Here is a 26719-nt window from a genome sequence, read left to right as displayed (position 1 = left end):
TGGAGCATGAAACCTTGAGGCAAGTTAGTGTGACGAGAGTGCAGATCCTGATGGCACTATACGGGAATGTCATAATGTCATAGAATTTAGACCATACACTCTGAATCCACCCCAGGGTTCAGGTGAGGACAACTCTGCCATCCCGCCCTGTCTCCTCTGTGGTCTCAGAGTCTTACAGGTCTGTCCCTTCTGTGACTAGGGAGCCAGATGATCCAGAGACTGTCTGCAAACCAGATGCTAATCTGAGCATCTTGGTCCCAGCTCCTTTTTAATATATGGTGTGATTTTTGACATCATGACGGGGAAATTTGTCATCACATATTTTATTAAAGAAATGTTGAAAATAATTTAAGAGCATTAAAACTTCATCACAAATTTCAGTTCCTTTGATTCCTCACCTACTTCAAATCAACTTTATACATGTCTGCAACTGATTCATTTGGTAATTGCAAAACTCCATCAAACAGGCAAAACATCAATGACTACTGTAATTACAGTCCTCCCCTCCTTCATTCATTCCATTTTTTTCTCCTTCTTTCTCCCTCCCCTCCCTTCATTTTCACTATGATAAGCACTGGCTTTGGTGATGACAGTGGTGGAGAAAAGCTAGTTTGTTTTCATAGGCTACATTACAAAGGGAGAGAGAAAACGCAATAGCCAGGTATAGCTCTTGTTTAAGGTGGAGCTGGAACTTTCATGTTCCATACATCCTTGTGTGGCCTCTAAGCATCCCGTGAGTTGTTGATGGGATCATCCCCATATTTCAGATAAAGACACTGAGATGTAGACATCTAGGAGGATTTTCCTAATGGTAGACAGCAGCAACAGGAACATGGCAATTTCAGGCCCTTGCCTCCGTGCCCATTCCTGGTTTCTGGCTTCACTGCTCTGTGCAGCTCCTCACAGCACTGTGAGGTTGGTACCGCAGAGTCAGGATGTCCCTGCTATTCTTTACTCACTCCTGAGTATCCATTGTGTTGCTCCTATCCTAGGCGACTGTTTTGTAAGGTTGGGTGATACTCAGCTTATAGTAACAATGGGAAAGATGCTCTAGACATTTCAGATGAACTTTGTTAATAAGGCCAGAATTATCCTTGCAGAGATTATTCTCATCGTTGGTTATTTAACTGAATACAGGATTTTATTGACTGTCTCCAATCATTTTGTAACTAGATCACTGTGATAGTTTGAAATATAATACTCTAGCAGGCTCATATATTTGAATGTTTAATCCATAGTTAACAGAACTGTTTAGGAAGGATTCAGAAGTGTGGCCTTGTTGGAGGAGGCATGTTACTAGGGACAGACTTTGAAGTTTCAAAAGCCCATGACATTCCCAGTCAGCTCCCTTTCAGACTTGTGCTTGTGGATTGGATATAAGCTCTTGGCTACTGCTCCAATGCCTGCCCGCTGCTGGCTTGATTCCTGCTGTCTTCTTTCTGTTTCCATGCTGCCCACCATGATGAGCATGAACTCTAAAACTCTGGAACTGTGACCCTCAAAATGAGCATTGCCTTGGTCATGGTGTCTTATTACTGCACTAAAAAAGTAACTCAATCACTTATCTTAAACACTTTTATATTTAAACTCCCTTCATTAAGAAGTCAGAAGACTTTGAATGTTCACACATTACCGTCATGCTTGAGTTTTTCCCACCATGAACATGTGGGAAAAGAGAAATGGTGAAGAGCCTTGTTAGTGCACCTTGAGCCCAAACCCTTGGCTGCACCCTCTGTGTCTGTGGCTCTGGATGTATGCTTTGTAAAAGCATGTAGTTTCTTCAGTAGGGAAGTGCTTGATGGTAAAATATGCTCAGTCTTCGGGGTCTCAAAGGAAAAGGGTTTGCTTTTTCAACTAAGGAAGACATGGGCTGAATGCAATGGTGCTGACATGTATCTGTTTGCCCTTAGCTTGTGGGTTTTGGTTTGTCTCATGCATGTAGTAGGGCAAATCTATTGAAATACGGTAAATCTTCACTCCAGGTTTAAGAGGGGAAATATGAGTAATCACCAAGCCACTCCATTTCCATCTTTTGGGAGGAAAACCTACTATGTTCTTTCCTTTAAGCCTTTATGATTAGAGCTGGATCCCAAATTCACTCTCTAGAAGTTGAGGCAACTCACTTGCCATGAGTTCTTGTGAGAGATCTATTTTCCTTTCAGGAATACTCTACCTCATAGTATACAGAATATGGTAGCTTGTGTATGAGTACACAGGGGCTTGCCTGACTTGCATCAATCCTCTCTAGTTCTAGCATCCAAAGTCTCCCTTCCTGGAGACAGGACCTGCTCTGTCCATTCAACTAGGCTTTCCAGGATACCTGAACCCCTGTATACTACACTGTCACATACATCGCTGAGTCCTCTTCTTCCTGTTTGTATTCATAGGTAGTTCATTCCCAATCTTTCAAGCTATCCTACTCTCTAATCTTTTTTTTTTTTTTTTTTTTTTTTTTTGTCCTTTTGTTGATATTGGACTTAGGAGAGTCACAACATGGTTTGGTTCTTTTATGACATGCACAGGTTAGCAGAAAAGTTGGGATCAGGTTCCAAAGCTTACCTCTTCAGAATATGGCTCAGTACTAGACAAGCAGTCTTTGTCTTTGAGTGAAGACTATGGGGATCTATGGAGGGGGGCTATGGAGAGAGGGGAGAGAGGAGAGAAGAGAGAAGAGAGAGAGATCTGGGAGTTGGGGTGCACAATTAAATAGGAAACAAGCAAAAAAAAAAAAAAAAAAAAAACGCCTCTGACAAGCTGAGATAAGCAAGGATCTTTAGTTCAAGTTACTGCACTGCATCATAGCTAATTTTAATTTTTAAGAAAACATGTAGTGGTAAATAAGGATGTGTCAGCACTCTATTTGTTAATCATAGTTATAAGTTGTTACTAACTAGGATGAAAACATTAGAAATAGCATTGTAAAATTGTCCTTGCTCAGATTGTAAGACTACAGTATCTTCTGTGGGATAAGCCTCTGGAAATACAGGTCCTCAGGAGCTTCCATGCCTGTCATGAGTCTACTCTCTTCCATATAGGAAGTAAGATAGCACTTACCCCAAATAGCGGTGGTCGTGACCGCTTTGGAGGATCAAATGACCCTTTCACAGGGGTTGCCTAAGACCATATACTTACATTATGATTTGTAACAGTAGCAAAATTACAGTTATGAACTAGTAACGAAAATAATTTTATGGTTGGGGTCACCACAACATGAGGAATTGTATTAAAACTCATAGCATTAAGAAGGTTGAGAACAAATGACATATAAGAATGTCTATCCTGACATAGGGGTCTGCTAGGTTTTTGATGACACAAAGAAAGCCCACAGAAACAGCAAAGGTCCCATGGGTCAGAGCAGCCTGCAATAATCTCATGTGTTCTCCTCTGCTCTCCTGAATATAGGCATCAAAGTGAGGAAGAATGGAGCATTTTCAATAATTTAATAAACTTTAATGATGGTATCTCTGATATTGCAAAATTTTAGAATCTAGGGCAAACTACACACAGATCATGAAGAATGAGTGGTAGGAATATGCAAAGTAGAAAAGTTTTTAGTGAGAAATTGTGACAATAACTGCAATGTATGCAAAGAACTTCCTACAAACCTGTGCAATGCCATATAGGCTTCTCATTTTATAAGTCAAGGAAAAAGTAGAAATAATCACTTACCCAGTCCCTCACCACTAGTACAGAGAAGTTTACTGAACTTAAAATTTTGTTTAGAGATATAGTTCTTTGTGTCACAGCAAGTCATCTCATTATATACTAACAAACATGCAGTCACAGCTTTAAACTAATTAATTAAATAAATTCCCCCCACAACTCTCACCTGGCATCCCCACCCTGCCATACACCTCCATGACTTATTCTTCTCATTAGTTGCTTTTCCTATTTGATTATTTTCATCTGTATTGCTGAATTTAATATTGAGCATTTCCCCTTAGCATTTGTACTTCTCTTGATTCCCACACTTCCATTTAAATATTATTAAATTAAGTAACTATAATCTTTATTTTCATAAATGTGTCCATAATTCCACAATTCACTTGCCCTGGAACATCCACCATGGTTTCCACCTACAGCTGGGTTGGAGGTTGTTCTCTCTGTCTCTTTGCTTCACAAATGACAGGCTTTTCCTTTGCCCCATATTACTCTGCCTTCATTTTGATGCTATAAGGGAATTGCTCTTGAAGTTTAAAATGTGAACACTCAGGGCCACTGGTAAAGACAGTTAAAGACAGTTGCTATCTTTTCTCTGGATGTTTGGAGCCCTGTGACACTGTCTTGTCTCAGTGTCTGGATGAACTCATTTGAAGTGGATTACAAGGAACCTTTTTGCCTGGCAAGGTGGATGTGGAGTCAGATTTGGGGTTTTTACATTACGTGGTTTTTTCTTTCTTGGTTTACTGTGCTAAATAAGTTTGTTCTGGTCTCAGGTTAGCCTGCCCTGAGACCTAAATAAAGAATGCTCCGGTTTCACCCTGAATTGGGTCACAAATCAAAGGGAGAATATGTCAACTTTCCTTCATTGTTAAGGCATCAATGAAGATATGCTTTAAAAGCTATCAGAGTAAATAGAACTTGACAAGGATAATCAAATTTACTGCATAGCTGAATGAGAAATGTGAAAAACCCCCCAAAGAATTTTGAGATATTTCAAGAGCTCTGAAGCACATGTTATCTATTGCAGATTTAATTTAAATTCTGTGTAGAAATTTCCATCTCCAGTGGCTGAGTTAAGACAGAATGAAAAAAGGTAAACAGAAAAACTATCAGCTGTTCCTAATTAATGTCAGAACCAGACAGTAGACTTGCAATATGAAGCTAGTGGTTAAGGATACTCCTATGCTTAGACAGGACCCTCACAGATCCCCAGACCAGTGTCCTGGAGCCTTCTCAAGCCTAGCAAGGTCCCACACAGATTTCCTAAAAAACATAACATTTGATCCTTTTAGTGCTTATCCAGGACCTGCCCAGATCTCAAGGCATGGGGTTTAGGGTAATCTGTTTCTGCTCTTGATGTCACCCAATGTCATTGGAACCTTGGCTTATGATTCTGGGAGCCTCCTGGGAGACAAAAAGCACCATTTAAGTTAAGGTTGCATCTTACTAAAAGGTCTAGCCTTTAAACTACAGTAAAAGTGTAGATGGCCTTGTTTTTCGTAAATTACACCTTTCTAGAAAAGCCTAAAATTTTAACAAAGACAGTATTTGGGAAATGAACTGAGTTTGGTTATTGAGCCCTGTGGTGAGTTCCCCAAAGTGGGTAGTAGTGAGCCATTTTCCCAACATGAGGCCATCTTGTCCTCCTTATCCCTGTCTCTAATGGAAATGACATCATTTTCCATCATATATATATATATATATATATATATATATATATATATATATAGAGAGAGAGAGAGAGAGAGAGAGCCAGGCTTATTGAATCATGGCTAAATGGAAAATAGCCATTGTGGCTGACTGCTTACCCGTACAATGTGACTAGACAAGATACCCTGGGAGTTCAGGGCTGTAGGGAATCAACTGGGGTGGGTGATGATAGGGTTAGCTGGTTTCTGTTTATGAGGCAGAGCTAGTGAAATTCACACCATGGGAAAGGTTATATAAGCAGGTGAACTGCTTTCCCTGATTCACCAGAACAATGAACATGCATGAACATTTTATCACCATGGCAGCACTGGCTCCGAGAATGAAAACCACAGAGGTACAAGGTAGGAACAGCAGATGTGAGATAAGTCAAGCCATGCTGGACTCACACATGTTCATGTGTGCTCACATGTGCTCACATGCAGTCACTCTCATTTGTATTGCACTGTCAGGAGCTGGGGGCGGGGAGGGGGGCAGCTCAAGGCTAGACCTTGGGATGAGTGTGCATTCGGCCCAACACTCCAAGGAGGCAGGGGAAGATAAAATAGAGGTTGTTTTATATAGGCTTATTCTGAGAAAATTATGTTTTAAAATCAACAAAAATAATTGAATGTTCAGCAATTATAGAGCTGCTTTGCTGTTTCAAAGCCTGGATTATCTCAGGGATGGTACTCTAGCATTAATTCTAGAAACACAAAAGGTTTAAAGAGAACTGATTATTTTAGCAAATCCACAGTGCTAATATATTGTTTGTTATTTATTTTTAACAGAATCAAATTTTAATATTACCCTGCTTTTTATTTTTCATAGAAAATTTACATTTAAGAAAAAAAAATTGGTCATACTCCTATTTGGGCCCAGGTTGCTCTGCTATTGTCTATTGCCCTCTGTAAGGGATAAATGATTGCCACTCTCATGCAAAATGCGGTAGTGAACACAGTCCATTTCTAATGGAGGAGCCTTAGAGAACAGACCCCAGCACTATGGGAAATTGCACCTACCTGTGCCTGATTTGTGAAGCCAAGGATTCAGGGTCTCAGGTAGCTCAGGCTAACCTTGAACTTTCTATTTAGCTGAGAAGGACGTTGAGCTATTGTTTCTCCTTCTAACTCTCAAATTCTGGAATTGTAGGCATATGACACCATGCCTGTGTCAAAGTTCTTAAAATTGAACCTGAATAAGTAAAAACCTGACTGATAAAAGCATACACAATACACAGCAATGTTGTCCTTCAGAAATTAGTGAGAAATAAAGAGTCTGAAAGCTGAAGTGTTCTTCACCCCCAGACCTACATGCAAGAGGCCTCTGTGAATTACAATACATCATGCTTCTTTTGTTGCATGATGGCTTTATTCCATAGAGATGAGCTAGACCCACTTTTTAGATAAAATTCACAAATGTAGTCTAATATGACCAAATAAATTATTTAGGAGCATTAAAATTAAAATGAAACCCCAACTCTCCGTTTGTCTTTCATCACAGACCATGTCACTTTCAACTTGCTTTGGATTTTTGATTCCAGAAGCCAAACACAGATTTTAAATCTCAAAAGTTACCTGGAATCGGAGAATGGGGAAAAGAAGGAAGGAAAAAAAAGCCACGTTGAGTTAAAATGATGTGGAAGTCAGCCATATGGTAAAAAGGAAACTTAGGAGAAAGGGTAGGGAAGCCTCGGGTACCAGAAAAAGTATGTGTAGGTTTTGGCCAGCATCTGAATAAAGAGAGAGAAGAAAAATGAAAAGTTGTGCTCTTTCTGGAATTAGAATTCAGAAAGATGAGCATACCCAGCAGAACCTAGTGGCGGCTTGTAGAGACTGGATTCTGCAAAGTATTTTATTTGTTCAGCTAAAGACTGGCTCATTTTCTGCTTCCCTGTGGTTCCCCTAGCCAAATCCCTAACATTGACTTTAACCCAGAGCCAAGCAGGGCCCTCAGTTGTTGTTTATTTTTTTTAACTACCTTTCTTCTGAGCTGTTATTAATGGTGCTGGCTACATGTACCTACAAGGCAGACAGCAATTCTATAGTCGTCTTATTTCCTAAGCTAGAATTAAATTTGTACCAAGAATCATTTGAAGTTCAGTGAAACTGTGGATAACACTTCAGCTAAATTGCCTTGTGACTATTTTTATATCGGCATATATAAGAGCCATGATCATCCTAGAAAAAAAAAAAAAACTTACGGTTTGCTGTGAATTCAAGTAGTGGTAGTTCTAGTAAAGCTAGTTATTGCCACAAATAGAACAAAATAACAAACAACAAAGAAACTGTGTGGGAAGGAAGGAAAACTGCCTGCACCTTAGTTTCCTTCCTGGAGGATAGAGCAAGCAACAAAGACACATTGTGGGAAGGAAGACTAGCTGTGCCTTCATTTCCTCCCTGAAGGGTAGGCAGGCATAGTCCACTTCCCTCTGTTCCTCAAACATCTCCCTCCACTGCCTCTTCTCCTTAGAAGGGAGAACTGCCTTCTAAGGCAAGGAGAAGCCTTGGAGACATGGGTCAGTCAGCAGGCATGTGCCACTGACTTCTACTTAAAGAGGATTTGCCCGTTTTCTTTGAGTGTGTTAATTTGTTCTCAGAAACTTTTGAAATTTTATACAAGTGCTTTGCTATTTACCTAGGTAGCTGCTGACATTTAATTTCATTACTTGGGAATTTATAACATGATAGCTGTGTGTAATCAAAATTGTGCAGTAATTCCTTAGGGCTGATGTTCTTGTTGCCCAGCTCGCATGGAGCATCTGGACCCAGCACAGCCTGCAGAATACACCACCATCCACTCCAGAGAATATAGGAAGTGGCTGCTTCTCCCAGATGGAAGTTCTAGTGACTTGCAAGCTGATTTAGAACAGGAAATGCATTGAATCAGGCATGCAAAAGTTCATAGCTTTGAGCTAGTTGTAATAAAGCAGACTCATTTCCAATCCAACATTATTCCGTGAAACATACATTAAGAGAAATTGTTTGGTGCATAGTCAGCCCTACCTAGCATTCTTTGTCATCTAATGAATTTCCCGTCCTGGGAAGAATACACTGCATCCAGAAAAGGCAGCAAAAGGCATAAGTACAGGGCATGACATAGCAGGAGAAAACATTTGGAGTTTAATTTAGTATGGGAACACAGGTAACTGACATGTCGTGGCAGGAAGTAGGCATTACTCAGGTAAAGGAATGACATAGATTCAGGTTGTAGGCGTGGGCACAGTGTAGCATGGGTGCAGGTGTGGCAAGGCAGGAGGGAACAGATGTAAGCATGGCGCAGTACAGAATAAAATGGATAGCATATATGGAGATGCTGGTGCAATCATGGCCCAGCACAGGAATGTAGATGGGCATGACTGAGCATCATTTCCTTCCCCCTCTACTCCCCCAGGAAATCTCTTGGTATCATCTGTGGCTTTTGGCCATCCCGGGTAACACAACAGACCTCCTCACTATATTTCTGAAAGAAGACATAGACTCTCTACCCTGAAAACTTATACACACCCTGCAAATACTTTTACCATTATGTGTGTAGTATCTTTTGATGGACTTTGATTCCCTGAAAATGTGGGGATTTAATGCTCTCATATACCAGATTTCTTAGATCTCCCCTGTGCCAGAGGATCAATGGTTTTCATTGAGCCTCATTCCACTGTGGTGCAGCTGAAGATGAATGCTATGCAAAGACATAAGAAAGAACCAGAAATGGGGAGGTTGAGGATGATGAGGGCTGGAGATGGTGACAGAGGCAGTAAGGATAGGAGGAAAGGGAATTTGAACATTTGGAGTGAATCAACAGGAGACATAGTTGCAAAAGCGATGCTCTGTGGCATCTTGTCTGTTGTAAGCCTCTGTGGGATGAGAACCCCATATGGATTACTTAACATCCTTATCTTACGATGCAGACATATGGAGGATATATTTCATTTTCAATATGATTTGATGTTGTTGATGAATAAAAATAGCATTGACAGTTGTTGTTATCTCTACATATGATGTGTTTTTGTTTGGTTTTTTATTTGAGTGGTTGTTTGGTGTTTTGGAGACAGGGTCTCATGTTATAGCTCTTTCTATCCTGCAACTCACTGTTTAAACCAGGCTGATCTGATAAGAGATCTGCCTGCTTCTGTATCATGGGTGCTGGAATTAAAAGTATGAGCCACCACATCCAGCTGTACATATGGTTAAAAGAGCATTCCAGGATTTTAGAAAGTTATTCTTTTCCAGTATTTAATGAAAGCCCTTTAAGAATTCAAACCAACTCATAAACAGACTTTCCTCTGATCATGTATGAAGGAAAACTGCTTCCCATAGTGCAGATTTTCAGTCATGTTGAATTATCTCTTCAATGACAGGGGAGATGTTGAGTGGAAATGTGTGTGAGATTTCATTCAGCTTTGTAATGCAGTTCTTCCCTCTTTAATGACAGCAGTCTATGCACATTCATGTGGAAGACAGGGAGATGCTGAATGGCTTCTGAAATCTCTCATTTATTGTCTGTGTTGAATTAATGAAAAGTGTGAACCAAACTTTCCACATACTTCAATCAAATCCATCATCAGACTGAATGGTGTTTGTGTTTCATATCACAAGTCTCTCAAGGTGTTAAAATCGGTCATCCATTTAGCTCACTGGCATCTTAACATTTTCCCACATCCACATGCACTCATGCCTACATACATAGATACACACAAACCCTTGCACTTACAACATACACATAGCACAGACAGACACATAGGCATGCACATACATGTTGTGCACATGAATACACATCCCACACACTACCTACAAACATTCACACACACTTTCATTACTGTTCTCTCCGATCACACTAGCACTGATATGCACACATACCAGAGTGCACATATTTGGGCACATGTGCACAAGCATGCAGACACTAAAGCACATGGGTGTCAGCTCATACAAATACAATGTTTATTAAAGACTGCTATGAAGAAAGGTTGCTAAGATTTCCTTAATGATGTTGCTACTTTTGCAACCCTGCAGCTGACCAGACAGAGATGTTGTTCATAGGAGATGCTGTGCTGCAGGTCAGTGCCTTAAACTTTATTGCATCTTTAACTCTATTGAATCTTTACATTTTAAACTTATTCCAGCCAATAATTATCCTCAAAATTCTTCATTTGTCATTGTTCAGGTGAATGGCATTAATGTAGAAAACGCAACCCATGAAGAAGTGGTAAGTCTTACATTGTGCTTCTTTCTTCTAAAAGTTTGTTTCTATTAGCCTAAATTTACCTGAATGTGTTCATAGACACAATCTTAGAATTGAAAAGCAGTGCTTGAGTTAGCTAATTGCAGCATACCAGGGGCCTACAGGTCTTCATCAACACTGAAGAAAACACATCAGATTTTTCCCACTTTAAATTCAAGGGCACAGGAATTCAGGAAACATTCAACTCACTACATTGCCTAGAGGGTCACCTCAGAACAAAAATCAGAATCTTTCAGGCTTCCCTCGAGATCTTTCTAATGTCACATAGACCCTCACTGTACAGTCATCTTCACACTAGCATCTAAGTGTATAAAATGTATGGTGTGGAGGGGTCAGCTGACAGGCATATTTGGTATTTGCTTAAGATGATGTGGGTCAACAGTATTTATAAGCAATTCACTCCCAAGAAAATAAACTCAGGTCATGTTGGGGTAAAAGGGTAAATGCAAGAGCTACCTCATCTTGAAGCAGAGAGAGAGCCCCACAGTACAGCCACTCAGAGAACCTGCTGCCATGAGACCTGTGTAATAAGGGAACTAGCTGCCTGTGAGAGAGGGAGCAAATATGGAGATGGCACATTTGAGAGGAGGGGGGTGAGTTATTGGCAGAGCAGGCTACATGCCCAGGGGCTGAGCAGAAAGGAGGTGTGAAAACAGAGCAAGGAGGAGAAGCAGAATTACTGATATAAGAAGCAGGCATGAGATTAGAGGACACACCTATGGGTTCCTCTTGGGTCTCTTTCTGTGTTGCAGTAAAACTTAAATAGGCTCTCAATTGGTTAGTATTACCTAATGGTCCTTCTTTGATTCACTGCTGCTTTTTTTGTAAGTCAGTTCTATTCTGAAATAAGGCAAAGTCCCCCTCTCTGCCCAGAGCTGAATTTACATGAAATCAAATGAGCGTTTGGAGTGATTTGTGCCCAAAATGAATACCTGCTCAGCACAAGCAACTCATTTATTAATTTCCTCACTCAGGCCATATTTATTGCTGTTTCCTGTGTGCCAGGCAAGAGGGAGATTCACAAAGGGGCAGACATGTTTCTTGGCCTCTAGAGATGTTGAGAGTTATGATCAGCTACGGGAAGCATACTCATTACTGGCTTTCCAGATTTAGTCATTAATATTGCTGTTTGTCTTTTGCAAAGTACATTTTTAATGGTAAGAAAACATATTGTAATAGAAAGAAAGGCCATGCACTTTTTAACACTAGTAGTATTGTAAATAAAATTAAAAGCATTTATCTAAGAAATAATTTCTTGAGTAAATGGCATGTAGAGTTTAAAAATGTTGTTATACCCAAAAAGTACTTGACATGAATATACTTTTATCAAATTTTATGACATCATTATTTTGTGATACAAAGTAAATTACAGGAGCAGTATTAATTAATATGTAATCTTAATTTGTCAGAATCATAAATTTTATAGAGATATTCCATTGGTAAAAGACCTCATACATTGCAATTTTGTTCCCTCAATCTTACAATAAATTCTGGGTTTAGTTCATAAAGAAAAGTTATCAGTTATACCCAGAGTAAAAAAAAAAATCTCTCTAACATAAATCTCTCTGCAAGGTGACATATCTGCAGCTGATTTGAAGAGAAAAATCTATGAATTGAGGTTGATAAAGGTTTAAAACATATAAATATATGATTTGATAGATAAGTTCTCTTTTTAGCACAACTGTGCTTCTCTCACAGTGCTGTATGGATTATAGTAGCTGTGGGAGACAGCAAGCTGTCCATACTCTCACTGTGCACATTCTGAGATGTGTGGCCACTCAGAGAAAGAAACCTGATGCTTGTTCTCATGCAAGCTTGAGTCCACTTTAAAGCATTGTGATACATATGTTTCAGAGATTTTTGTTTATCAACTAAAAAAAATTAATTTGAAGAATTATAAAATGAGCTACCGTTTTCCTGAAGAATATGAAATAAGTAATAAAAAGTAAACCAGAAGTTATTGAAATGGAACACAGGAAATAATGAGAAAGTTAAGAAGAATGCTTGTGCACAGGAGCTGGCAATCATGTAGCCATGTTTTTCACCATTCCTCCAGCTGTAATCAAGATAACTGGCTGCTTTAAATATCTTATAACTGCTCAGAGACTTGGATCTAGACATGGATGCTTGGGAGCAGCTACTATCACTTGAGACTTCATTCCAGTCGCAGCTGTTATGGCTACCACACCGTTAACAGCTTTGCTTCAGGAGACTCTGCTTAAGTCATGGCTACTATAGATACCCTGCCACAGCTAACTTGATTTAGCCATAACAGTTTCAGAAGACCCTGAGACAGCCCAGCCACTTACACACTGCTCCATTGACTGCCCTGTAGCTGCTCCTTGTATAGAGTGGGGGAATGGCTCCACAACTCATGACTGCTAATGGGCATGCACGATTGGGTATGTAAACAGTTATCTGCTTACATTTTGTGGTAGCAGTCCAAGAGACTGTACACTGCCCCTGCCCCACTACTATACCCTAGCCCCACTGGAGTCTTTATGATGGGTAAGGCTAAGCTGAGCTGATAACATGAAGAACAGACAGTGCTTAAGCTTCCAGCCTAGACATTCCAATAGCCCCTAGAGGGGGGGATGAAGAGTTCTGAGTAACTTAGAAACAGAGATTCCAGAGAACTGAGATTTAAGCTTTGGAGTGCTGAGGCTATACACACTACAGATGTGTTAATAAAATAAGAGATGGGAGGGAGAGGGAACTGGGATCGACATGTATAAATAAATAGATAGACAGATAAATAAATAAATAAATAAATAAATAAATGAGATGGTGGAAAGCTGACCCTGCAGAAGGCTAGCCCCTATACAAAGCCAAGACCACGAAGAGCTACAGGACCAAACAGTAGAGAGCACTGGAACTCTCTTTGTCTGGCTGCCAAGGATTTGTAACCCTGGGTGTGGGAGACCCTGAAGCCCTGAGCTCACACTGGGTTGAGCTTTTCATTGTGAATCTGTGATTTCAATCTGAAAAAAAAAAGTGAAGTAATTCCCAGTAATTCCCAGTAATTCACACTTCCCCATCGCGCCAAGCATTATGCTGTTATTCAGTGATACATTTGATTTTACCAGAGACATTAGGAGAAGAGAAGACATGTATATGCATATTTACCTCTGTGCAAGCATATGATATATGTGCAACTGTGTATCTGTGTATAAATATGTAAAATATGTACTAGATGACCTGTTTTTGAAAATCCTAGGAGAAGCCAAGCCTCCAGCCATAGGTAAAACTTTGTCCTCAGATAAACATTTTAAAAATCTTGAAAGTCAACAGATTATATGGAATCTATTCTCATTATATAGGCAACTGTCACTTAAGAGTCTGCTGAGGGTGGTTGCTAACCATATCTTCAGAACCTGTCCTAGTGACACCAAGATTAATATTTAATTAGATAACTGGGTGTTTCCCAGTAAGATTGACTCACAAAATCTACTATTTTATCCAGTTATTAATTGCCATATTATGTGATGGTTGTACTGAAATATGCAAAGGAAAATATTCCCACTTGAAAATTGTCTTAGCTTTGTTCAATTGGCACAGAAAAAGGAGCTGCTACCTTGAGTTGTAAGGAAAATATGAAATTCTTAAAAATATAAATCCAAATATGAAAAATGAACAAATGGAGCTTTTACATTACTTGATAATGATGAATACTCCAAAGATTGTCTTCTTCCAATTAAAATCCAATTGCCTAGGTGCATGAAATTGGGTGATACAAAGAAAATGAGAAGGTGGAAACTGCTTCAAAGTGTATAATTATTCATGGAAGTAAGACATTTGATTTTCCTGAGGCTAGAACTTGCCATGGCTTACTTATAATCTATTTAAGCACAGATACCAAATCAAGCAGTAAAATGGACCTGATTCAAAACAAAAAACTCTGGTGGAAGCTAAAATTGTGTCTAGTTCCCAACAGAGTAAAGCATGTTGGGCCCAGTGCCTACAGAAGCTAACATGAAGTGCATAGCTACTAAAACAAGGACTTATCTATAGCATGTGTGTGGCTTCTAAGTAGATGCCTCTGTTTAAAATAAGCCAGGGGGAAAAAAAGAAAAAAAAAAAGGCTAAGTGAATGTTAGAAGCTAGTTATGAAACGGTATAATCTTGGTTCTGATATGAAATCACTTGGGGTAACTTCTTTTTAAATACACTTTACTTATTTAAACAAAACCAAGAAACATTCACAGTTGCAGAGGATCTTAGAAAACGAAGTTTCTTGGACCAGTGGGAAGAATCCACAGGAAACCCAAATGAAAACACAGGGAAGGCTGATGTATGACTGACTTTTGCCTTTTGCTTGTTTTGTTAAGGAGGATACAAACAGAAATCTATTCACCTCAACCATGTACCAAAGATATTTTCCACCTCTCTGGTTGGGGAGCTGATGAGCTTGTTGGGGCTACATAGAAGAACAAGGGTGGATGAAGGGAAGCCGCACCTTCATCATGTAAGGCCCACCGCAGCATGGGCAATATCGCAGAAAGCAGATATGCCCAACCTGCACGCAGCTCCTCCAGAGAGTTTCTTCCCCCATTGCTACTTTCAAAGCCTTAGAGAGAAAACTTGTCAGTCTTGTCCATTTCTGAACTTGCTTGGCCTTGTAAGTTTCCTTTGTTTGCTGAGTTCTAGAGCTTACTTCTTCATCCAGGAGAGAACATTTTCCCTGAAAGAAATAGTTACAAAACAGTTGGAAGTGTGAAACTATACCTGAAAGTTAGGAAGCATCAGCCAGTCCAGGAGCAGCAAATGCAAACCACATAGCACAGAGTAGGCAGTAGGATGTCCCTATCTTCGCAGGATTTCTTTTTTTTTTTTTTTTAATTTTTTTCTTATTTTACATATCGATCCTAGTTCCCTTTCCCTCATTCCCTTACTCCCTCCCATGCCGCTTCCCACCACCCTCCCATCCCACCGCCCCCCCCCACTTCACAGGGAGGGTGATGCCTTCTAGGAGGCGGTCAAAAAAATCTGTCAAGTCATTTGGAGTAGGGACTAGGCCTTCCCTCCTGCCTCTAGGTTATGGGAGTATCCCTCCATGGGGAATGTGCTCCCAAAGTCCTTTCGTGCGCTAGGGATACATCCTAGTTCCACTGTCTGAGGTCCCTTATAACCGAGGCCTGAGTCTGTCCAATGATGGTTTCCCAGCTATCAGTCTGGGGGCCCATTAGCTCCTCCTTGTTCAGGTCAGCTGTCTCTGTGGGTTTCTGTAGCCTGGTCTTGTCCTCCCTCTCTGCATCTGGATTCCAGTTTAGCTTAGTGTTTAGCTAAGGGTATCTGCTTCTGTTTTTATCAGCTACTAGATGAGGGATCTATGATGATGGATAACTCTTATTGGTGGGGAGGAAAACAAATGTCTCTCTAGGTAGATAAGAGTAGTGCATAGATGGATAGATGGATGGATGTTAAATAAGATTGATTATATATAGCTGAGTATGACAGTGTATGCCTTTAGTTGAATTTTTGAGTTCCATGACATCCTGGTCTACAGAATAATTTTCAGGACAGCCAGGACTACACAAATGCCTCAAAAAAATCAATCAATCAATAAATCAAACACCAATCATTATAATGATCATATAGAATTAAATTAGAAGATTAAATTATGAAACATTAACTTTTACAGATGCATTGAAAACTATTGTTGAGAATTTAAAGATAAGGGAGTCAGTAAAACAAACAGATCATACAAAATAAACAGAAATTTCTGGCCCTCTGGCCAATCTAACACCTCATCAAAATTAAAATACTGAAGCATTAAATGAAAATTAGATTACTTTTTCCTGTATAAAAAAAATGGGTTTTCCCATTTTCTTAGAGGTCAGTGCTGCCTCTTTCCTCCCTGCCAACACACTGTAGTAACACCACAATCACATTTGTACACATGCTGGCACATAGACACGCACACACACACACACACACACACACACACACACACACACACACACACTGCTCCGGTACACTCCCATGATCACATCAAACTCCTAATATGGTTGTTCCAAAATGTGAATGATTTAAGTACAGGGTGAGTTTTAGGGTAATAGACTCTTGGCTGAGAGCACTGGGTTCCAGTGTTTATGTCATTCAACTTCCACGGTTTGTGTTCTTTGGTACAGATGGAGGGTGTGTCAGCCATTGTCACTTTTAACTTGCTGCTGGGCTAGGCTGCAGGGAGATATCCACTTGACTACATGTTTGTGTTTGAAGAAAGGGCTTTGCAGGGGAATATTGCTTTGAGATGGGAAGTGGAGACATTAAGTATATGTCTGGTTTTGAAAGCCAGACCTTAGCAGTGAGTGTTTGGAAAGTCTATTAGGGTGAGGTACTCTAGGACTTCTCCTTCAGGATGCAAGCATTCAGAAATCAGAATTGACTGCAGGGGTAGCCAGGCAGACAGATGGGAAGGCAGGTAGTGGAATAAGAAAAAACAGATGGGGCAGGATCAGGGATTGGCCAAGTTGGAGGTATCTGGGAGGTCAACTTACATGAGCTGAGGGTTAGGAATCCTACTTGCTAGACTGGTTATAGTGAGGATATCTGAGTAAGGAAGACATGGGGAGGAATTACAGGGCAAGCCAAATTTTAACAGCATTTTGCTGTGGACAGAGAAGTAGAAATGCCACGGGTGTACACAGAACATGCCTGGGAGACTGTGTCTCTGCCTCAAGAGATTTAGACAGTGCTGTTCCAAGGGGAGGAGCTTAGCATAAAATGAATGTGTTGAACAATGGAGTAAATGTAGTATAGCTCTCAGAAGGCTGATGATTGACTTAGTCTGAGATGAAGCAGAAGCAGATCCTCCTCTGAGAGGATGGGCAGACGCAGAGTGAAGCCTGCCTCTAAGGTGGCAAGTCTGGTGGTGAGAACACAGCACACCTTTCACCTAAGCATGGAATGAAGATCTTAATTTCTCCAGATGAGTGAAAAGGAGGGGTGCAGTATTGGAGATGCTGGGAGAGAAGAGGGAGAGGAAAGAGGGAGGACTAGATTTTAATACATCTGTATTCCCAAAAGCCTAGACTCTCACAGAGACTACCTCTGACCACCATGAATCTCAAGCATTTTCTCTGGCTGATTACACAGCCTGAGTCTCTTTAATGCCCCTTTTGGGGGTAGGGAGCAAAGATTGAGTTTAAATCATTTAAATCAATTCATTGGCATGAGTCAGCTTGGAAGGTGAGATCCAGTTTACAATGAGCATGCCATTCACATACTCAGATCTGCAGGCTGAAGATGAGGTGATGCTCCAAGCACATGGCTTTACGTTCAGCTGAAGTCCAAGCTGGCATGCTGCTCCCAAGTCTAGAAGGTTCTAACTCTTGTTTTCTGTGCTCAAAGAACACTGGAAACTGTAAAGGGGAAATGCTCAAATTAAGTTCAACTCACTGGGCTCTACCATCAAGAATTTGATGTGTTTTACAAGGAAGTGAGCTAGGGAAACTCCATGTAGCTTTTTCTCTTTGGGTGATAGAATCTTCCAGACCTTGTAGCAATCTGGTCCTGTACTTGGAATAAAGAGAACAGTATTATGGATGCTCCCTTTGCCTCTTCTACAGATGGTATGAGCTCTTTACAATGTTAGGAATAAGAAATGGAAGAGACTAAAAGCTTAGTTCTTTTAGTTAGTCAGAATGTGAGTTTTACACTTACATATACATATTTCCAGATTCATGCTTATGCACTTAGAGCCTTACATATACATTTACACTAACACACACTAATACACACATATACACATTTGCATATAGCTATTTTATTTTTTAAATTAATTTATGTTTCCCATATATTTTTTTTCAATTGCTTTGTTCATACAAATGTAACTAGGAATACATGGAATATTTGATGTAGTTTAAGCCACAAAAGGAATCCTAGCACAGATTTTTTTCAGGTCAACAAAATGATTCTTCTTTGAAAGGTTTTCACATTTCTATAATATAAACAAACACATACCAAATATTTTTTTTAATCATAAAAGATAGCATGAACACTATTGAAACATTTCTTATGTCAGAGTTACGAGACACAGTTAAGTGCTACCTCTGGGTAGTTGGCAGCTTTTAAACTTGCAAGAAAGTTTTTAAAAATCTGTTTTTTCTCATCAGAGATTTAAAGCAGGATTAACGTAGGAATTTAAACAAAGAGGTGTCAAGGATGGAGGAGCAAGTTTATAAAAGAAAAAACACGAGACAGCGGGGAAACACAGTGAATACCAGCAGTAGTTCCTGCTTTGAAGACCAGGCAAAGCCTATGAATCAAGGATCAGTGAGAAGACCCTAGTGATAGACGCACTCTGCAAACCTAAATCAGGAACATTCCTGAGTCACACATGACTAAGGAAAACCAGGAAATCATAAGCATGTGATGTCTGTTGTAGGCAGAGTTCAGGGCACGTATCCATTGATGTAAAAATTGAGACGTTATCATGAATAATCTCATGGTGTGTCACTCTTACATGCCACAGTACTGAGGATCCACTCATGTTGGTCACTAGGCAAATGGAGACCAATGATTTTTTTTACAGATAAGGTCAACTCTCCCTTGAGATCAGAGACAGGACTTTACTATGACTGTTTTTGTAAAGATACTAACAACTTTACATTGGCCTGGAAGTTTGAGATGGGAATGGTGGCAAAAGTATGCATTCTTTCATGGCGTTTTTAAATACTTTTGTATCCAAAATTGTGCAGTCTACCCATACGGAACACCCACTCATGTCCCTAGTAATCTGGGGAACTCTAAAGATCTGAGGTCCCAGTGCCCTTACTTTGGGTTGCCATCAGTTCTTTCTTATAGACAGAGTTCTTGGAGGTGGGGCCCTTGGAAGATGACATATGAGTGTTTCTTTCCATGGGTGAACACAGTTCTCCTGCTGCAGGACAGTGAATATGTCATGGGAATCAACTCTGCTAACATGCTGAGCTCAGACGTGTCAACTCCAGGACCCACACCCTGAGAAGGAAATTTCTGCTGTTTATTTACTGTGGGTTTGGATAATCTGAAGAGTCAGCTTTAGGTAATCCCATGTGGAGACTGTCCCAGATGGTACAGAAGTATAGAAAAAAATTAAGGTGTGGGATCCTTTTTAAGAAGGCTTACCTATGAGGACATGGCCAAAAATCAGATGAGAACAGCAGTCTGTACCAACGGGCCCAGAGAGATATGTACTACAATCAGGGATGTGGCTCAAAGCAACTGTCTCCAGGAACGGCAGCAATTACAAAAGGCAACTGTGGTTGCTGCTAGCAGAAAGAGCTGCTGCTTCCCACTCCTGTCAGTGCAAGGCATTGATCTGCTGAGGGAATAAGTGCTGTAGGTCATTGAGAACATGGTAACATCTGAGGCCAATGCCATTTTTTTCTTGCTCCACACACAGGCTTTGACCTTGAAGAAAAGGATTGCTAGTGAGTCACGACGTATGTCTCAACCATATATTATCCTGAAAGATCAGAGAAATATGAGCATTCTGAGATTTAAAAAATAGCCAAATGTGTCTAACCTTTAATTAAAAGAAAGTTCTTGAGTGTTTGGGGCTACATTCTTCCTGATGGCCCTTTTACACTCAGACAAAATTATCTATCAAGTTATCTATAAATACATGATCATATAAATATGTGATCACATATTACACTTGCTCTGCTGAAGGGCTGTGGAATTCATTAAAGAGATGTAATTTTTATTTTATTTAATTCAACTGTGAATGCATACATACATACACATGCACACACACTCACATGCATGCACACTCACCTGCAGATCTACAGGACAATTGTAACCTGGCTGTGCTGTGGGGGGTGGGGCATTATGACAACCTAGGTTTCACACATCTCAATCATATCTGTCTCTGTTCTTTGCAATTGATCTGCACTGGCATCTCAGGACGCAGGGTATTGCAGGTAACTCTTCACTCATGAGCCTTTGCAGACATCCCCTGCCCACTGTTAAGCATCTGATGTCCAGAGATAAAGAATCCTCGAGTGAGATTTACAAGATACTTTTCTGAAGACAGAAGATGCAGCTTTTCTCACATACTTATGCATTTTGCTTGCCAAGGAAATGCAGTCACACTTCCTTGGGCTGGCCGAGGAATAAGTGCCAATGGGTCACCTCCTGAGATGTGTTCCAAGCAAGGAGAAGCCCTCTCCCTGCTCAGTACACTTCTTCTGGTCTGTTTATACTAACAGAATTGTGAAGATATAGGCTGCACATTTGGGGGATGACAGCTGTCTGGTGAGGGGGAATGACAAGTGGTATGTCGTTCCCTTGGCTCAGTTTGTGTGCCCTTACAGGAGCAGCAGGTGAAGGTGAGTGCTGTGGGGAGATGGTATCAACTTGGCTCTGCCTCACCTTTGGGTTGAACCCTGAAAGCTATGAAGCAAGTTAATACTCTATACCACATGGGTACAGGGAGTATGACATGTCTGCAACATGGGTACTGTAAACTCCTGGTCACTAGTGACAACAATAAGGGGAGGGACATCCAAAATGCATAATGAGAGTAGGCGGGGTAGGGGTGGGGCTTCAGCAATTCCAGTGGAAAGAAAGTCTGTGAGAGAGACCATGGTCCAGTAGATATAGCATGGATAAATAAGAATCTGGGAGAACGATAGGCTGATTGATGTTTATTCGGGGAGAAATCACTTATACCAGAAACAGATGACCGCCAGCAGGTTCCCATCCCAAGGATGCCTTGGGATGATTTCTGTCTCTGATTAGAAAGTAAGACAGAGAGAGCTGGAGTCTAGCACCCCAGACCTAGTTCCCCCAGGTCACACCTGTGCCTGTCCCCTCACCCCAATGGGCATGGTCAGTGCAACAGGTGTGGGCAGGGTGGATATCTCACTATAAGTAGAAGCCTAAGGACTTGGAAGAACAGTCATGTCATGGAGGTGGCCTAGAGCAGGCTCTATTCAGCACAGATAAACTGGTGGGCACAGAATGTCTGGTCTGTTTAAAAGGTCTGGCCAACTCAAGAGGTGTTCATGTTGGAGGGTGTGATCAGATGGAGCTGAACAGGTAGTTCTGACCATGGAAGACATAGAAGAATGTTGATGCTAGAGGCCAGAGAACCTTCAACTGTGTCTCTTCACTCTTCAGTTTATTCCCCTGCTCCAGCAAGAGTTTAACCCAATATTCTATACTGAGCTGCCCAAGTAAGAATTGCTGAGGGTGCTACATGAAGAAATTGGAGAGCAGAAAGAATGTGGGAGTTTTGTCAGGAATATGCAGTGGTAAAGGTTCAAGGAGACAGTTGATGAGCCTTGGATGGTAAAACTTTGTGATTGCCCCAGTTGGTCTTAATAAATAGCATGTAGACTGATAGTGTTTTAATAAAATCCACTAAACAACAATTACAGTATTACTGAAAGCTAACTTTATGTTCCCTAAGTAATGGACATGAGATGTGTGACTAAAACTAAACCTACATGAATTTTCCTGAGTTAAAGTGATATTTGACCTTTGAAATTATGTGGTATGTCACAGTCATTCATCTGGTATGTCTTTCGCCAGTTTCTGACATTCAGCTTTTTGTACTAGCAAATTGAGTTCTTGTGTATAGAATCTTACTTTCTGGTAGGTTAAACCATTGGTCATGCAGGCAGCCTTGCCTTTTGAATAAACATGGATGCTTCAATATCCACACATTCATAGACAAAGCACAAGTGCTGTGCACTCTTAAATATACATAGCCAATCGTCTTTACCTCATTTTAGTCCTACAGAGTGTCAGTGTCTTAGAAGTAACTCTGAAATGAGTTCTTGGAGAGCAGGAAAGATCATCAAAGACTTGGTTTTGCACTATGTCTGGTTCTGTGATGGTGAAGTACTATTCTCACCTTCTGAACAGGTGCATCTTTTGAGAACTGCTGGAGATGACGTTACCATCACTGTTGAGTATCTCAGAGAAGCGCCCTCATTTCTGAAGCTCCCATTAGGTAAGTGGGAAGGGGAGAGATTTTAGGTTGTTGTGGAATTTTCTTCCTTCCCACATTATTTATCCATATATCTTGGCACAGTGGGTATCAATTATTTCCCAAGCACATGCTCAGGGAGAAAACTGATTTATAGAGACAGAGGTGCATACCAGGATCATAAGGTCCTTCAGGCATCATAATCAGAAGCAACTCTGTGTGTTTCTTCACATTCACACAACACACACACATACAATCACATACTAACATACTAACATTCATATATGCATACACTCATACATGCACTAACATGCATACATGCACACACACAGTTACTTACACATATATTCATGTGCATATATGTAGTTTGTATCCATAATATCTAGGTTGATCTCATATTAAGTACACAGTCCAGTCATGCTAATGTACCTACCATGACCAGGCAGAGGATGTGATACTCTGCTGTACGTGGCCCAGCCAGAGTGTCAAGCCTAGAAAAGCACTTCCATTATTCTCCATAGCTGTCACAATTAACAGAAGGTCCTGCTCTTTGTTTGGATATGTGTGGGCCCTCTCCTAGATGCTGCCTTCTACTTCTAGGAAAGGTCTGAAAGGCAAGGCTCAGCCTCCATAGAGCTAACTTTCTGCCGCTGCAAGTACAGGGGCAGCTGACAGCAGCAGGAACCTGCTTGGCCTGTGCTAGCTTTCCTTTAATGTCCTGACTGATTCTTCTCTCCATCCTCTTCTTGCAAGAAAACATGGCTCCTTCTCCCTGGTCCCTCCTGCATGCTTACCTTCCATATCTTCCATTTTTGTAACCCTGTTGTTAGCATCTCCCTATTTACTGTGTAAATGGCCTGGGGGCTGCTCCTAAGGCCTGTCAGCTGTGGATGCTGGCCATGCACTCATTTCATGCTCTGTCCTAAGAGCCATTAGAGTTAGACCTTTCTTCTAGCATCTTCTCTCTGGGACCCTTGAACATGTCATCTCCAAGAGACCTCAGGGAATGATCATGATATTGACTATAAGAGAAATTGGTATCTTGTGTGCAGACTCATGGATAAAAGTAGCTACCTGCCCTGTGTTCCTAGGGATCACATCTTTGTGAAATGGAGGAAGAGCAGTAGATGACAAGCACTCTTCTACAAGTCATTTAAATAATGTGGGAAGGACATGAGGGAGTGATGCAAGACTCAGTATTCTATCACTGCTACCAGGGAGAGTTGAAATGGAAGAAATAAAGGTGTTAAATGAGGGGAGGAGCCCTAGACAGACACAGAAAGAGAACAAGAACAGTAGTGTGATAAAAGAAGACAAATATAAAAAATAAGGAGAGAATTGTAAATAGTACTTTTCAGTATTTCCTCTTCTTGACCAACTCTACAAACTCAGACAGTGAAGTCAGGAGCAGGTCTTGGTAGTTGGAAAGCTAAGCCAGGAAATAGGTCTTGTTGAATGTAGACAGAAGTTCTGTAACAGTGAGACGTGAAAGTGTGACTAGCAGAGTGGACCTCTGTAATGGCCAGTCCCACTGCTATGTATGTGGTGACACATGGATCTCCAAGGATAGAAAATGTCAAGAGGCATGTATTTTTCAATGCTCCATGGCTAGAACAAAACACTGGGGAGAATAACTTACGGAGGACTTCTGGTTTGTCTGCTCGCAGTTGAAGACATTTCAGTTCATTATCATTTGACCCTGTTGCTTTAGGCATTTAGGAGCTACACTAGGGATGTTTGGAGGAAGCAACTGCTTACATTAGTGGTCAGGAAGCAAAGACAGAGACAGAAGAAGGCGACAAGGGCACATCACCTAACTTCTTCCCACTAAGTACCACTTCTCTTTCTCTCTCTCTCTTTTTTTTTTTTTCTTGTTTTGACTAAGATTGTATTGTGGAAAAATAAAATATAATACAATAAATAAAAAAAGACCTATCATATTGAAGTTGGACATGGCAACCCATTGAGGAAAAGAGTCCCAAGAGCAGGCACTAAAGTCAGAGGTTCACTCATTCACACACCCAGGAGTCCCATAAAAAATACTAAGCTAAAATCTAATATATATATATATATATATATATATATATATATATATGAATGACCTGGTTACAGACTCATGTAGGCCCCATGCTGCTGGTCCAGTTTCTGGGAGCTCATATACACCTTACTTAGTTGATTTAGAGGGCCTTGTTCTCCTGGTGTCCTCCATCCCTCTGACTCTTAACTCTTCCCGCCTGCTCTTCCATGGAGTTCCCTAAGCTTTGAGGAGAGGTATGTAATGGATACCTCCCATTTAGACATTGTCTGTGTGAGTGCCACTTCCTATCAGAGCCTCTGCATACCAGTAGTGCTGCAGGCTGAGACTAAGCCTTTTAGTACATGGCCTTTGAAGCACACATATCCAAACTACATAAGGATGGTGGAAATTTCCTAATTGTAAGTAATGGGGGTTTTTAATACTCAACCCCCAGCACTTCTGTTCTCCAGAATATAGGATATTGGCGAAAGTGTTAAACAAATGTTTTTCATCTTATTCTTGCACAAGTAGAGCCTTGTGTATAGCATCCTACCTCCAAGTGATTTTCTTTCACCTTGTGCATGGGCATAACTGTGTGTTCTGAGTGTGCCTTTGTACTGAGATTGAAAGTCAGGGTTAGTTATAGCCTGGCCCAAAAGACAGCAGGAACCACATAGACAAGAGAACACTTGCATAGCTTTCCCTACCTTCCATCAGAGGTCAGTAACATGACTTGATAAAGAAGAGATAGTGTTTGGTGTCTGCTAACACTTGTATAATAGGAGCAGTAGAACTGACAGCCATGAAGATTTCAATATCTGTTTATTGAAAAGGGAAGTTCACCATGGCTCTGAAGCTCCCTCCAAGGTCTTGAAACCAAGAAACCTTACAGTAACTTTTATTCGCAGGTTTTACTGGAATCTGAGTGTTTGGCCCAAACTTTCAGTTATCTGGGAACTCCTGTGAGCCCTTTTGCTGAAAGTCTGTGCAGAGACTAACCATTGTAGCTAGATCCACCTTGAACTCCTGTGAACCCCAGTGCTCAGGGGTAATGCAGAACTCCAGAGGTAGATGATAAGTACTCCATTAATTCTATAGATGTCTACTCTCCTTTTATTTGGTTCTTTACAACCTAAAATAGTTCAATCCTGGTATCTATAAAATTTTAAACACAAGGGCCATAATCATTCCATAAATCCATGCAAAATGGCCTTTGGTGAATACATATCACTGAGGTAAAATTGCTTCTGACTGAGTAGATTCTGTTGGGTTGCTTGTTTGTCTGAAGCAACATCTGTCCCACAGAGGTGATTGCTGATATAGAAAAACATAACAACAGTAAAGAAAAATGTCCATTTCAGCATTCTTAAATTGATATTAATGGGAAAATAAATACAGAGTGAGACTGAGTGAACAGATCTGTGTATTTTTTTTTCAGAATCTCAGACACTTGGCATCTTTATATAGATAGACTTTGCACATTGTTGTAGTAGTTCACTGTGTTATACACCATCACCACTGATTAAATTTCTTGACATTCTACTACTCAGAGGAGGTTCCCCCACAAGCCATCAGTCCACTCCTATTCTGCTCCCCCCAGCCTCTGAAAGTCACTGCTTTCTGCCTCTGTGGATTTGCCTTTTCTGGAAATGTGTATCAGTGTATTCATACAATGTGTGACCTTGGCTTGCTGTTCCTTCCACATACCATGACACTTTCAAAGTTCACTGCTACCACTGCATAACTCTGCTTTATATGGTTGTAGGACCTTGCTCCATCACCCTTTAGCTAATGAACACTTGCTTCTATTTCTGGGCTGTTATGAATATGCTGCTGCGAACATTCATCAACAGGCTTTGTTTGGACAGCTTTGTTACGTCTCTACCTAGAGAAGGGGGTTTGGGATCATATGATAATGCCATGTTTAGCTTAGAGCATCTTCCATAATGCTTCCCTCTGTGGCTCTGCTGCGTGGAGTCTGGCTGTTGATGTTTATAGATTGTAGTTCAGTCCTTGAAGGAAAGAGTTTTATAACTATTGGTTGTGTGTATTTTCCTTTGTTCTTTTAACAACTTTTTACATGATTAATTATTGCTAATACTAGGCTGGGGTGATAGCTTAGGCAGTAAAGTGCTTGTCTTGAAAATATCCTTCAGGACCTACATTAAAAACAGCCAGGCATTGAGAGATCC

General features: G+C 40.6%; 1 protein-coding gene across 1 annotated transcript in view; it reads left to right on the top strand.

Annotated features, from left to right (window-relative positions):
• LOC127213763 (gamma-2-syntrophin) overlaps positions 1–26719 on the top strand; it is a gene marked incomplete at its 3' end in the record, with an annotated part of 113692 nt that overhangs the window by 8450 nt on the left and 78523 nt on the right. Inside the window, exons 4-6 of the mRNA XM_051174226.1 lie at positions 10359–10402; positions 10510–10551; positions 22447–22534. Coding sequence (XP_051030183.1) covers positions 10373–10402; positions 10510–10551; positions 22447–22534 — 160 coding nt within the window. The remainder of the gene's footprint in view (positions 1–10358; positions 10403–10509; positions 10552–22446; positions 22535–26719) is intronic.

The sequence above is a fragment of the Phodopus roborovskii genome, unplaced genomic scaffold (assembly GCF_943737965.1).
Source record: "Phodopus roborovskii unplaced genomic scaffold, PHOROB, whole genome shotgun sequence".
NCBI classification, from domain to species: Eukaryota; Metazoa; Chordata; class Mammalia; order Rodentia; family Cricetidae; genus Phodopus; species Phodopus roborovskii.
This window is presented reverse-complemented; position numbering and strand designations above follow the sequence as displayed.